Below are 13,420 nucleotides of genomic sequence, written 5' to 3' on the forward strand. Positions count from 1 at the left end.
GACTCAACCTCACCCAGTTAGCATCTGAACCAACGTGAATCTTGTTACATTCTAGATTTGATTCTATCTAATCACCGTGAAAGTCTATTATCGCTTATACCCCTGTCATAGGGGCAATGTCAATGCACTGATGTGCCACTGCACACGGCCAATTTATATCGCCATTGAGTATCGAGCACGCGATAAGACAGGCGGGTCTCGGGGTACCAACACAGAGTAAAAACACAATTTCAAGCGGTAGATAAACGAGGCGAATACTGCAGCCACTGTGATTTTTGAATCTATTCAAATATTCACAGTTAGGCACAACCCACAGACAGCGATTGCGGGCCGAAGGTGGGCAACGACGTGCACTTCGCTTCAGAAGCATTCACTTTTTGCCGCCGAAGCTGCAACAAATCAGTGAAGGCCTACGCCGCATTCACACACTATTGCAGGACATCTCTTTGTGTCGGTTGTCGCAAAGAGGCGAAACGCAGCAGCACGGCCCGTTCACATCTGACCACTTGCCAGACAGTCTGCGGAGCTGACATCTTAAGGACTACGGCTCAGCAGCAACGAAACCCTGCGTTGGCTCCAAAAGTGAGCGTGTTTTTCTCTCTCGCCGGTCCATGTGTTCGAACTCATGGCACTTGCCATGTTTTATTACTTTGTGCGTCCCCACTGCATTAATGCCTTCGTGACCTTGGAGGGAACTGTGAATAAGTAAACAAATAAATACTCGGTACAGCCGAAGGATGGTTGGTTTATGGGGTTTAACGTCCCAAAGCGACTCAGGCTATGAGGGACGCCGTAGTGAAGGGAATATCGGCCACCTGATATCGCACAGTACACAGGACTCTAGAATTTCGCCTCCACCGAAATTCGACCACAACGGCCGGGATCAAAGTCGCGTGTTTTTTCGAGTCAGCAGCCGAGCGCCACAGTCGCTTAGCCACCGCGGCGGCGCACATGAAAAAGTCGGCGGGAAGGACCAAAGACTCGCCAAATTTCGGGCTTGACTGGGTTCTCTGCTGCACGTAGAAGTGTAATATTTGGCTCACGTGTTCAGACGAGCGAATATAGGGATTAAGAGAGCGTATGAACTCTCCTCAAAAGGTGCTTCAAAGCCCCTTTAACTACCTTGGTCTTTACATGACCAATAATCACACCTGGAAAATGCGTGTTCACTTCGTAACTAAAAGCGCAAATGCCAAGCTTCAATTCCTTAGCCTTCATTTTTCGTCTGCCAACGTGCCCACTAAACTTGGTCTTTATAAACTCTAATAACGCCCAAACTGGAATATGCACGATTAGTTTGCGATCGCGGTGATATTACCCTGTTGCGAGCTATTGAATCCATCCAGAACCCTGCCACTAGCTTTAGTCTGTATAACTACTCGAAAACTGCTGAAAATAACTCTCACTATTCCCGCCCTTAACAAGAGGCTGAAACTCGGCTAGGTGCTTCACTTAGCCAATACTTCTAACAGCACAATGGACACGACCGCACAGAAAGGAAAAAAAAACGCGAAACACGAGGTTGTACTAACTACTGAAAACTTTGTGGAAGGTGAATGTATTTAAAGTCATCCAAGAGAGGCATGAAGAAAACGAAAATACAATTCACGCGGCGGTGATCAGGTGGGATAACGGGGTATACCTTGCCTTGTTCTGAGTCTCAGGTACTTCCACTTTCGTCTGCGCATTAAACGTACAAAATTTTTGAGGGGACATTTAAGTTCCACTTTAAGGGTATAAATCTTCCCTTCAACCGCCTAGAGTCTTCTCTGCGTGTGAATTAGCCTCCTGCACGCCCACATATGCGGAATTCTTTGCGTTCACAGGGAGCCCTCAAACTGGCGCAGCCGGCAGGTGGCTATTTCAAATGAGTGGACGGGCAGAGAGGTAAAGTGCTTCTGCCACTCTGCAATGGGGGAGGAGGGGAAGAGAGATGAAGATATTTTAACGGATATGCAAGCACATTTGTTGAGATCACAATCGCGAGTTCATGCCTGTGTCGCTCAAAAAGCGTGAAAACCCCCGCATTGCATGGGCAGCTTTCCAACTCTGGGGTCAAGCGCCTGGCAGTAAGCCCTCCGAGAATAGCCTGCTGTCGAAACGGTTCAAGGAAGCGGCCAACGTTATTATTCGCGCGCATATACCGGGCACACCACGAGTGCATGCTCCTCTTTCCCAGTTAAGGTTTATGGTTTATGGGGTTTAACGTCCCAAAGCGACTAAGGCTATGAGAGACGCCGTAGTGGAGGGCTCCGGAAATTTCGTCCACCTGGGGTTCTTTAACGTGCACTGACATCGCACAGTACACGGGCCTCTAGAATTTCTCCTCCAAAGAAATTCTAGCCGCCGCGGCCGGGATCGAGCCCGCGTCTTTTGGGTCAGCAGCCGAGCACCATAACCGCTTAGCCACCGCGGCGGCCTTTCCCAGTTAAGCCACAAGTCCGGCGGGTTCGCCAGTCCAATTAATTGCAAGTATGTATACACTTTCGGTTCAAAAACAGAGTCCGTGCAGCAAGCATGCATGAGGGCTGCCGAGCGTCTGGCTGGGCCCAGTATCTCGCACTCCTCATAAAGTGGTGTCCGGTCTAGAAAAGGCTAGCTGTACGGAGGGCATTATTGGGGGAGGCTACCGGTGGGGCCACCCAGGACCTCTCGTGACCAATCCGATGGGAAAGTTGCCACTTGACCTGCCATTATGGTTGTGCTGACGTCACAACGCGTTAATAGCACCACCCTTGAATGCTTATTACTCCATCCTACGAGTCATTCTCCATCTTAGGTTTCCTACGTACCGCACCGATACTCATCCGAATTCGTTTCTTCCTCGCAACGAGTGGAACCAGCACGCTGCCTCCGTCGCCACCTGGGAAACGCTGACACGTTCAAGATTGCTTCCCTTCGTGGAAGAGCCCCGCCGCGGTGGCTCAGTGGTTACGGCGCTCGGCTGCTGGCCCGAAAGATGCGGGTTCGATCCCGGCCGCGGCGGCCGAATTTCGATGGAGGCGAAATTCTAGAGGCCCTTGTACTCTGCGATGTCAGTGCACGTTGAGGAACCCCAGGTGGTCGAAATCTCCGGAGCCCTTCACTCCGGCGTCCCTCATAGCCTGAGTTGCTTTGGGACGTTAAATCCCAATAAATCAACCAACCAACCAACCAAACTTTGTGGAAGAGGAATAGTAAATATGCCCGTCCCGACTACCAGACCGTAAAGGCCAGCCGTCCCCCATTGGGTCAGTCCGACAGAGGTGGTGCAGTGCCACGCTTGCCTGCGTGTATTCACGAGAGGAGGAGCAGAGCGTACTCACGGGGGCACTTGTAGAGCTTGTTGGTCTGCGAGATGTCGCCCGCCGAGAGGCGCACGCGCTGGCCGATCTCGGGGCGGCGCCGCGTAGTCGCGTCCTCCTGCGGTAGGATGGTGTCCAGGTGCGTGCTCTTGGAGAACGTGTTGCGCGCGTAGTGCATGATCGAGTCGAAGTCGTACGCCAGGCCCAGCGAGTTGACCTGCGCACACGCGGCAAAACGCCGTCATCGACAAGCACCATCAACTTTCGATCCTCGCAATGGCAGCCCTAATCGCAGTTCTTTAACGCCATGGCGTTAAGAAGCCGCATTGTGGGCCGTTGTTATTGGCATAGTAACACGAGAACCTCCAAATAAAAGAAAAATATGCTGAGATACGGGGAATCGAACCACGATCTCTAACACTGCGAGGCGAGCACGTGCATAACACGCTACGAAGGTTCTTTTTTTTTTCTTTATCGCATGGAAGTACACCCACCCTGACAGGATTCAAGTCCACCTTAACCAGATCGCAACACGCAACCCGTTGTGCACAATCACACCAACAACCACTCTCATTTTGTGAGCACATCGAAATTCCGGCAGACACACGCATGCATCGAGGGATGGGAGCCAGGCAAGAGGTCGATCCTGTGCAGCATATACCCCCGCACCATAGCACACTGCTCTCTGAGCAGAGACTTCGATATGTCATGCGATCTGTCATGTGGCTCTTCCAGAAGCTGAACAGTCCTATGAGCACTGAAAGGTCACATGGAACCTTAGAACCTTCCATCGTAGGCAAAAATCTTACAGTATAGGGCGTAATCTCAATGTCCTTTTTGACAGTCCGTTGAAGAATGTCCCAAAAAACACGGCATCACGGCAAAACACAAAACAATGATGAATAGTTTCTGGCTGATAACACAAGGGGCAGTTCAGAGAGCATGACACAAAAGTTCCCTCTTCATGAAGCCACGTTTTCACAGGTAAAGTTGGCGCGTGAAGTTTATAAAAGAAAGTCTTTGCGGTCGCTTGAACGCGCATCCGTTGCACCCGCTTTAGTACACTGTTGTCTTGAAAGGAGAGGTAAGGCTGCCAATACATAGGTACAAGAAACAACGCCTCAATCAGAATTTCCGTCATCTGTCTTCTGGATAGACTGTGTAAGGAAAACCGTGCAGTGAGGAAATGAAATTTGTGAACAAACAGGTGCTGAAGATCAGCTCCACCAGCCTCCAGAGGGAGAAACAAATTGTCTCGACGCATAGGCCCCCAGTGAGAGCGCAACAGAAAATACGCAGAAATTCTATGAATTGCCTGTACTTTTTTTCCTTGCACAATGCAACACCTGCATGACATAGATAAGCTTCGAAACCAAGAAGGTATTGCAGACTTGTGCTCGTGCAAACAGAGACAGCTTCCTGCCCATCCAAGCCTGCATTTGTCGCCTAACTAACGAGAGCTCAGAATCCCAGTCAGGCCCACTATTACGATACTGATGCAAGGGAGCCCCCAAATACTGTAAATCTTCGTAGTCCCACCTGATGCCACCACAGAAGCCTGGTTTCGTACCCCAGTGACCTGCCCAGAAGCCCTTTGATTTATCAAGGTTAAGAGACGCATCCGGACTATCACAAAACTGCTCAGTTACACGGAAACCTCGAGCACACTCTTTTTATCAGAACAGAAAAGGGCAACGCCATCAGCATAAGCTAAAATCTTAATTTCACATCGCGATAATGAGAAGCCACGAACTGCTGTGTTCTTAATAATACTACAATATAGGGGCTCAAAATATAAAGCAAATAATAAAGGTGATAGCGGGCAGCCCTGTCGAACAGATGTTTTTGAGTGCAATAGGTTTGTTAAACTTTTGATTAAGAATCAGTTTAATAAACAGTTTTATAATCTTTATATAATATATAGGTTATATATTATATAATATATTATATAAAAATAATAGATAATATATATAATATAACAGCTTTATATAATCATTTTTAACCGCTTATAAATCAGCTTTATAAACATAGTTCTATGCCTCTAAGTAAGACATCACCAGGCGGAAGAACAGCAGGAGGAAAGGCCGATAGGTTAACCGGTAGGTGGGACCAGTTTGCTACCCTGCAATGGGGGAAAGGGATGATGAGATATAAAGGTTTGGGAGAGAACGGAAAGATGAGAAAAAGCAGAAGGTGAAAGTGCCTCAGCAAAGTGACAGCCTGTCGTGCAGGCCCGACCGTCTTAAGAACCGCAGGGGCGCCCGGCAGGCCCTCACCGCCGATGATCGCCGCTGCCAGTGTCCAAGAATCTGGAACTCCGTTAGCGGGCGTGAATCGATATGTTCAAGCGCAAGGCGGAGAGAACGCCTTGCAGAACTGTACGTTGGGCATTCACAAAGAATATGAGATATGATGTCATCGCGGCCACAGATGTCATATGCAAGGTTATCGGCCATGCCGATCAAAGTACAGTAGTGGTCTGTGGATGCTACACCGAGCCACAGGCGACACAGCAGAGTTGCCTCACGTCGTGGTAGGCCGGATGGAATCCGTAGCTGTTGGACAGGCTCCAGGGATCCTCACATACAGCAAACAAAAAATCACGACGCACGTTTTCAAAAGCTTTTGCCAGGACAATCTGATTAAGAGCCACTTGACTGACCTCATCTGACACTGTCTCTAACACGGAACGTACTATATGGTTTTGGATACTACGGCCTTTGATCCTGCACACTTGGTGTGGCCCTAATAAATCTAATGCCACAAGCTGCAGACGAGAAGAAAGAACCTTCGCAAATATCTTATAATGCACGTTACATAAGGATATCGGACGATACCCTTCAACAGCGTATATGCGTATATGCTTTTCGAGATTACTATGGTGTGAGCAGTGTAGAACGTGGGAGGCAAAACACCCATTTCAAAAGCTGAACTGAAAACTTCCAATAAGGCGGGTGCTAAGCTAGGCATAAAAGCTTTATAGAACTCACTGCTTGGACCGTCCGGGACACTGACCCTGCAGAGAATAAATGGCCAATTTGACCTCACCTTCAGAAAGAGATCCCTCAATGACTGCACGCTGCTCATCTTGAAGACGAGAAAATTCTTCTTTTAAGTGACTGAAATTGGACTCACTGATCGGGTTACTATAACCAACAAAGAGCCGCATATAGTAGTTAAAGAAAGCACCCAGAATACCTGGCATGTCAGAGTACGTACCGCTTCCGCAACGAATTTCTAAAACCTCCTTAGAAAGAGCAGCCTGCCTTTCATCCTTCAACGCGTAGCTAGATGGCTGTTCACTAACGAACCTCCGCGTTCGTGACCTACTCAAGGCACCATGATATTTTTCTGCGCTAAACTGTTGTTACTGCGCTTTTCTATTGTTGATATCATCAAGATACGAACCCGGAGCAATTCTTTCCAACTCATGCAATTCGTTCAGGGTGCGCTTCAATTCACGAAGGTGAAGCCGCTTCAAGAATGTGATCCGTGATGATTCTTCAGCAACCAATATTGTTAACCTCCTGTTTAAAAAGATCCCACTTTGGAAAAACTGGGAGATCTGCATGTGGCCACGTATCTTTGAAGCAAGCAGCTGCAACGTGCTGAAAAATTCCATCTGAGAGGATGGAATTATTTAGCCCTATGATCTCCCAACACGGTTGGATAAAGAGCCGAGTGTACCTTCCTATCTGACCAGACACCATGCAGTGGTCGCTGAACAATATCGGCCTCACCCATTATCCATGCACAGTAGGAAATATGCCAGCAGAAACGCAAATCCTATCAAGTGGAGCATTTGAAGAGGATTGGAAGTGCGTGAAATGCATGCTATCGCTGTTTAGTCGGCCAATGTTAACAAGGTTGTGCTCACACATTAAGTCGGTGAGAACAGCAAAACTGTGGTTCATAGCGTACGTGATGTGCCGATCGATCCTCATGGTTACTTACACAATTGAAATCTCCCAGCAGTGAAATTTCCCTATCTGTGCGCAGGAGCTTTGCCAATGACAAGAAAAACACTTTTGTATCTTGCTGCTTTACAGGCGCATGCATTCAAATGATTCGCCACTGCTGACCCGAAATGGCGAGGTCACAACATATGCGGCGCCTCTCATCATAAATGCAACACGACAGGCCAGTCATATCCAGTGCATTGCTCAAAGAAGCATACTCTCTCCAGAAGATCCTTTCGAATGGCTGACGATAATATATCTCGGTATAAACATCTCAAGAGAAGTTTCTGCATCCTCATCCCTAGCCAGCTTAGTTTCCTGAATTGCAGCTACATTAACGCTTTCAAATAGGTGCTATAACTGGTACGGCCGCCGTCGATTGCGCAAGTCCTAACGTTAAGGTTAGTGACCTCAAAAGCTGGGACCCCCGCCATTTTTTGCATGTACATTAATCAACTCCATTTGCCGAGGCGGGGAGCGCGGCCAGAGAATTGGCGGCCTTTTGGGCTGTCATTGCTCTCTTTTTACAAGACAACCTTCCTCTGCCCTCCGCCACTTATACATTGCTTGGATCTCTTCTGACACCGAGCTCCTCATCCGCGGGATGCTTCAGAGGCGCGCTGCTGTCCATGGGGACCCCTGAGGTGTCTGAGGCTTCTGCCCATGATGTCTGGAGCACCACATCACTCGCGTCTCGAAGGTTGGCCGGCAGTTCTTTGCATACGCCGGTGGTTGTCTCCAGGCGCAGCCCACTACACCCAAGCGGCGCACCACCGAAGGGGCAGCCTGGGCACACAGCCGCTGGCTTCTCGGCAGCCTCCGGTGCCATATCTTGAGGTAGTTATGCAGTAGAAAGTGGCTGTTTAGCCAGCTTAGGATCAGGTGCGCCATGCTGAAGTCTGTATCATATCAGTGTCGGTGCCTGTTTGCTATCACCAACTCATGTGCAACGCGATGCACTGCCTCCTCTCTTCTTAACCCTGCCTTCTCTCCCCACGGCCATATATATGCACGGACCGTAACAAACCTTGCCAGTGGTTGTTCCCTGACTGTGCCGTTCGTCATTCCGGTCAACTTCTCGATACATGGTGTCAGAAGTGGGATAGCCACCCTCGTCCGAGAGCAGCGGTGGCGGCTGCCGGCTACAAGCAGCAAGAATGGATTGCATCAGACCACCGGAACAACTGCGCATTAGCGGAGACGGCGGTAAGAACTGGACCCTCGTCAAGCAGAAGTTTGAAATATTTTGGCAAGCAACATCGTGCAGTGAAAAGCCAAGATTAAGCGCCGTGAAAACTGCACAGCTTCTAAGCTTGAAGATTTGAAGATTTTTCACGCCGCGTTCGCAATGTGCGCAAACACCTAGTTACATTTGCCAAAAGCAAGACTAACCGTTTTTCCTTGCGATACAAAACCCTGTTCATCGGTTCCCGACGATATATCTTCGACGAACCATCGCAATCTGTTAAAGAGATACCATAGCGGTTGCTGCGCCGCCAGCCCCCAGCCGCTCATGTACCTGCCACCCCCCAGCCTAATCTTTCCTTTTCGGCGATTTTCACGAACATACGTAGTTTTCTTCCGAAACGCGAAATCATCTCCAATCTTGTGTGTTCATCTGCTAGTAACTTGCTGATACTTACCGAAACATGGCTCACTAATGGCATCACCGATACTGAAGTTCTTGTTGACTTACCGAATTTTAACCTTTTTCGCAAAGATCGCACATCCGCTCGAGGTGGAGGCGTTTTCATCGCAGTTAACAATCAGTTCTCGTGTACAGTTATTAATATTCCATCAGACCTTGAGATAGTATGGCTACTTTGTCGCGCTGCGCCCCAAACCGTACTGCTGGGCGTTTGTTATAGAGCGCCAAATACCAACTCCGATTTCTCTCGAATTCTTAACGACGTGATCAGCCAATTAACGAGGAAATACCCAAAAGCGCATATCATTCTTTTTGGAGACTTCAATTTTCCAGAAATCAACTGGCAGACACAGTCAGCAGTCGGCAACAGGGAAGCGAATGATTTTATCGAGGTCTGCCTAAACTTCAACTTAACTCAAGTGGTATCTGAACCGACCCGCGTTGCAAACATCCTAGATCTAATCCTGACTACCCACCCGGAAGCCCTCTCATCTATCACTTATCTACGCGAAATCAGCGACCATAAAGTAATCCACGCCACATTTGAGTTCCACCCATCACGACGCCAGAATCAAAACAAAACTATTCGCCTCTACGACAAAGGAAACTATGAAGCCTTTAGTCTTGAATTAAACCAATATCTCACAACCTTTCAAGCATCTTTTCACGATCATTCTGTAAATGATAATTGGTCCCGTTTTAAGAAAAAGGTTAGCGAACTAACCGATAGATACATCCCCAAAATAAGCTTCCACTCGGACCGCCAGAAGCCATGGTATACCAAAACGATAAAAAGACTCGACAATAAAAAGAAGCGCCTTTTCCGTGCGGCAAAATTAAAGCAATACGACGAGTGCGCATGGGAAAAATACTATACAGCCGAACGCACCTACCTATCAGCAATTCGCAGCGCAAAATACTCTTTCCTTCACAACGACCTCCCCAAATTGTTGACTTCCAATCCCAGAAAGTTTTGGCAGGTCATAAGTGAACACCCGGCACATACCATCACTCTAACTAAAGAGTCTGGAGAAGAAGCTGATGACATTGAGTGCGCTGACATTTTTAATAACGCCTTTTCATCTGTGTTCACTAATGAGATTCACCCACCAACTGTAACTTTCGCCGTCAATATAGAGTCCAGCATGCCTGCTATCGCGTTTTCTGAAGCCGGCATTTCCTCGCTCATTGAACACCTTAAAACTTCATCATCGGCCGGCGTCGACGAAATTAACTCCAAAATACTGCGCAACACTAAGAATATTTCTGCAATGTACTTATTGTTATTGTTTTCACAGTCGCTTTCTACAGGTTCCATTCCGGATGACTGGAAAGTGGGAAAGGTCATTCCCGTCTTTAAGTCCGGTAACAAAGATTCTCCTTTAAATTACCGTCCGATATCATTAACCAGCATACCTTGCAAAATCATGGAACACGTCATCTATTCTCAAATCATGGACTTTCTTGACGCTAACAACTTCTTTCATCCCTCACAACACGGGTTTCGCAAGGGTTTGTCATGTGAAACTCAACTGGCCGTCTTTCTTCATGACGTTCACTCTAACCTCGACCTAAATTTACAAACTGACGCTATTTTTCTAGATTTTGCTAAAGCATTTGATAAAGTTCCCCACAGGCGTTTACTGCTAAAACTAACCATGCTAAAACTGCATCCTAACGTCTTACTGTGGATAGAAGAATTCCTTTCTAACCGCTCCCAGTTTGTTCTCGTTAACAGCCAGAGTTCCAACCCTCTTCCAGTAACATCAGGCGTACCCCAAGGTTCTGTACTTGCTCCCCTCCTATTCTTAATCTATATAAACGACTTACCCTCAAACCTGGTTTGCAATGTTCGTCTGTTTGCAGCCGACTGCGTTATTTACCACACGATTTCTAACACCTTTGACCAATCACAGCTCCAAAACGACATTGACACAGTGCATGCCTGGTGCGATGACTGGCTAATGTCGCTTAATCCTAATAAATGTAAACTTGTATCTTTTCACCGCCGGCGTAACCCCCATATTTTCCCTTACTCCGTTGCTAACGTTCCACTAGAATCTGTATACTCATACAAGTACCTAGGTGTCACCTTGTGCCAGGATCTCTCCTGGCGCTCTCATGTAACGAACATCGTCGCATCAGCTAACCGGTCATTGGGTTTTTTGAAACGTCATCTACGGCACGCCCCTCAAAGTATTAAACTTCTCGCCTACCAATCACTCATTCGACCAAAACTAGAATACGCATCTGCTATCTGGAGCCCGCAACAAGCATATCTCATCAGTTTACTAGAATCTGTCCAAAATCGCTCCACGAGGTTCATTCATTCTGCCTATTCATACGACATCAGTGTATCGTCACTTAAACGACAATCAGGTTTATCAACTCTTGCCCATCGTCGTCGCATTGCTTCTCTTAGTCTGTTTCATAAGTTTTTTTACAGTTCCCTCGGACAACCACCCTACATCACACCGCCCGCTCGCATATCTCATCGCACCGGCCATCCACTGCAAGTGTCATGCCAACGCGCCCGCACCGTCACTTTTTCCGCATCCTTTTTTCTTCGCACTGCTAAAGACTGGAATGGCCTTCCCCACGACGTTGATGCCATCACCTGCCAATCAAGTTTTGTGAACAATTTAAATATGCATTTCATAAATATCATGTAAGCAATCATATTCAACCTATATTTGTACTCCCACCCCTTATGTAATACCCCCAAAGTGGGGTCTTTAAGGTAATAAAGTGAAGTGAAGTGAAGTGAAGCTTGGCGGGTGAAGACGCGTTAAGGCCGTAATACATGGAGCGTTTTTACCGCGGCGAGTCGTCGATTTTCGCCCGACGGCGCAGATTTGACGCCCGGCATCGAGAAAACGCCCGCCGCCGCCGATCAGGACCGGCTAGATTTTGACGCGCGGCGTCCGGTGCGACCGGAAGCGGCGGCTGAAGCGAGCCAATAGCAGCGCAGAAAGCCCGCTCTTCCGGTCCTCGGCCTGCCGCCGCCAACATGGCCGCCATGGCCGTCGAGCTACTCAGTATTTGGGCACGGAAATGTTATTGTCGTGAAAATAAACGCTTCATCAGACTTGAAATGTCGCTTTTTTTTCGAGAACACGGCCGAATCTTGGATCGGAATGCCTACGCTCCCTCCCTGAAGCGAATGTGTCGAAGACAACCGCAGCCGCTGGTGTCCGCGGCTGAGCGGGCGTCCATAGGTACGCGACGGCATGCATTCGAGCACGCAAATCTTTATAGATACTTAAGCGCGCGTGCTAAAATTTGTACAGTGGTGTCGAAGTGAAACTCTCCTGATTTTAACAGAATGGTCAGCTTCGCTGCTCTCCGAGACCTCCTTGCACGGTGGTGTTTGCCACTTGTTGATCACATTTGCTTTCGCGACGAGGGATACGCGGCGGCGCGCCGCCGCTTCAACGCTCCATGTATCTCCAGCCGGGCGTCGCGCAGCCGCGACGTTTTCTGCCGCGCGAATGTCGTCGAAAAAAACGTCGCATGTATCCCGGCCTTTAGAGGTCTTCAATAACTTCACTTTTGCCACACGGGAAAGCAAAGAGGACTATGATACAGTGGTCGCAAAGTTCGAGTCGTACTGCGTCGAGCAGCAAAACGACGTTCACGAACGATACATATTTCGCACTCGCATCCAAGATAAAGGGGAGTCCTTCGAGTAGTTTCTTCGGGATCTCATGAAACAAGCCAGGCATTGCAACTTTGGCACAATGGTTGACGACATGGTGCGTGATCAAATCGTTTTTGGCACCAACCCAAGCTTCGGGAGAAGATGCTAAGGGACAAAACGTTGATGCTTGAAAAAGCTGTTGCTTTATGCAAGACGGCAGAAACGGCAAGCCGTCAAAACGAAGTGTGGAACTCAAGAAAAGAAGAGACGGACGTGGATGCGGTTAGCTCGAGCATGCATACGTCAAAAGCACCGAGACGTCATCAACGAGACAGCCGGTGTACTCGCTGCGGCCGAGTACACGGTCCTCGCCGTTGCGCAGCATATGGAAAGACGTGCTACTCGTGCCATGGGCTGAACCACTTCGCGTCTTGCTGCAGAACTGCGGGTGTAAACGAGATTCAGTAAGAAGACAGCTTCGAAGTGCCAACCGTCGCTGTTGGAACCGTCGACAGCAACCGCGACTGGCGCATCAAGGCGAAGATGGGCAGCCGAGAAGTGGTGTTTAAAGTTGACACTGCCTCACAAGCTAACATCATACCCTTGTCGGTGTACCGCAAGTTGCGTATGGCTGCATTGGAACCCAGTAACACCACACTCCGTTCTTACAACGGTGGGCTCATCAAGCATTGCGGCGTGGTTGCAACAAGCGTACTAGTTGGAGACAGAGAGGTGGCCGCTGACTTTTTTGTGGTAAGAAAGGTCCACCAAGCCATTTTGGGTCTCGAAACGAGCGAGCGATTGGGCCTGATCCAACGAGCGATAGAAGCGGTCTCGACCACAGCAGAAGGCGTACTCCAACATTTTTCTGAGCAGTTCAAAGGCACTG

General features: G+C 48.5%; 1 protein-coding gene across 1 annotated transcript in view; it reads right to left on the reverse strand.

The window, feature by feature from the left end:
* Window positions 1-13,420, reverse strand: part of LOC149326019 (protein tolkin-like) — a 416,319-nt gene that overhangs the window by 268,451 nt on the left and 134,448 nt on the right. The window contains exon 5 of the mRNA XM_089563963.1: window positions 3,306-3,501. Coding sequence (XP_089420089.1) covers window positions 3,306-3,501 — 196 coding nt within the window. The remainder of the gene's footprint in view (window positions 1-3,305; window positions 3,502-13,420) is intronic.

This window comes from Amblyomma mixtum, chromosome 10, assembly GCF_055824585.1.
Source record: "Amblyomma mixtum isolate Tamu chromosome 10, ASM5582458v1, whole genome shotgun sequence".
Lineage (NCBI taxonomy): Eukaryota > Metazoa > Arthropoda > Arachnida > Ixodida > Ixodidae > Amblyomma > Amblyomma mixtum.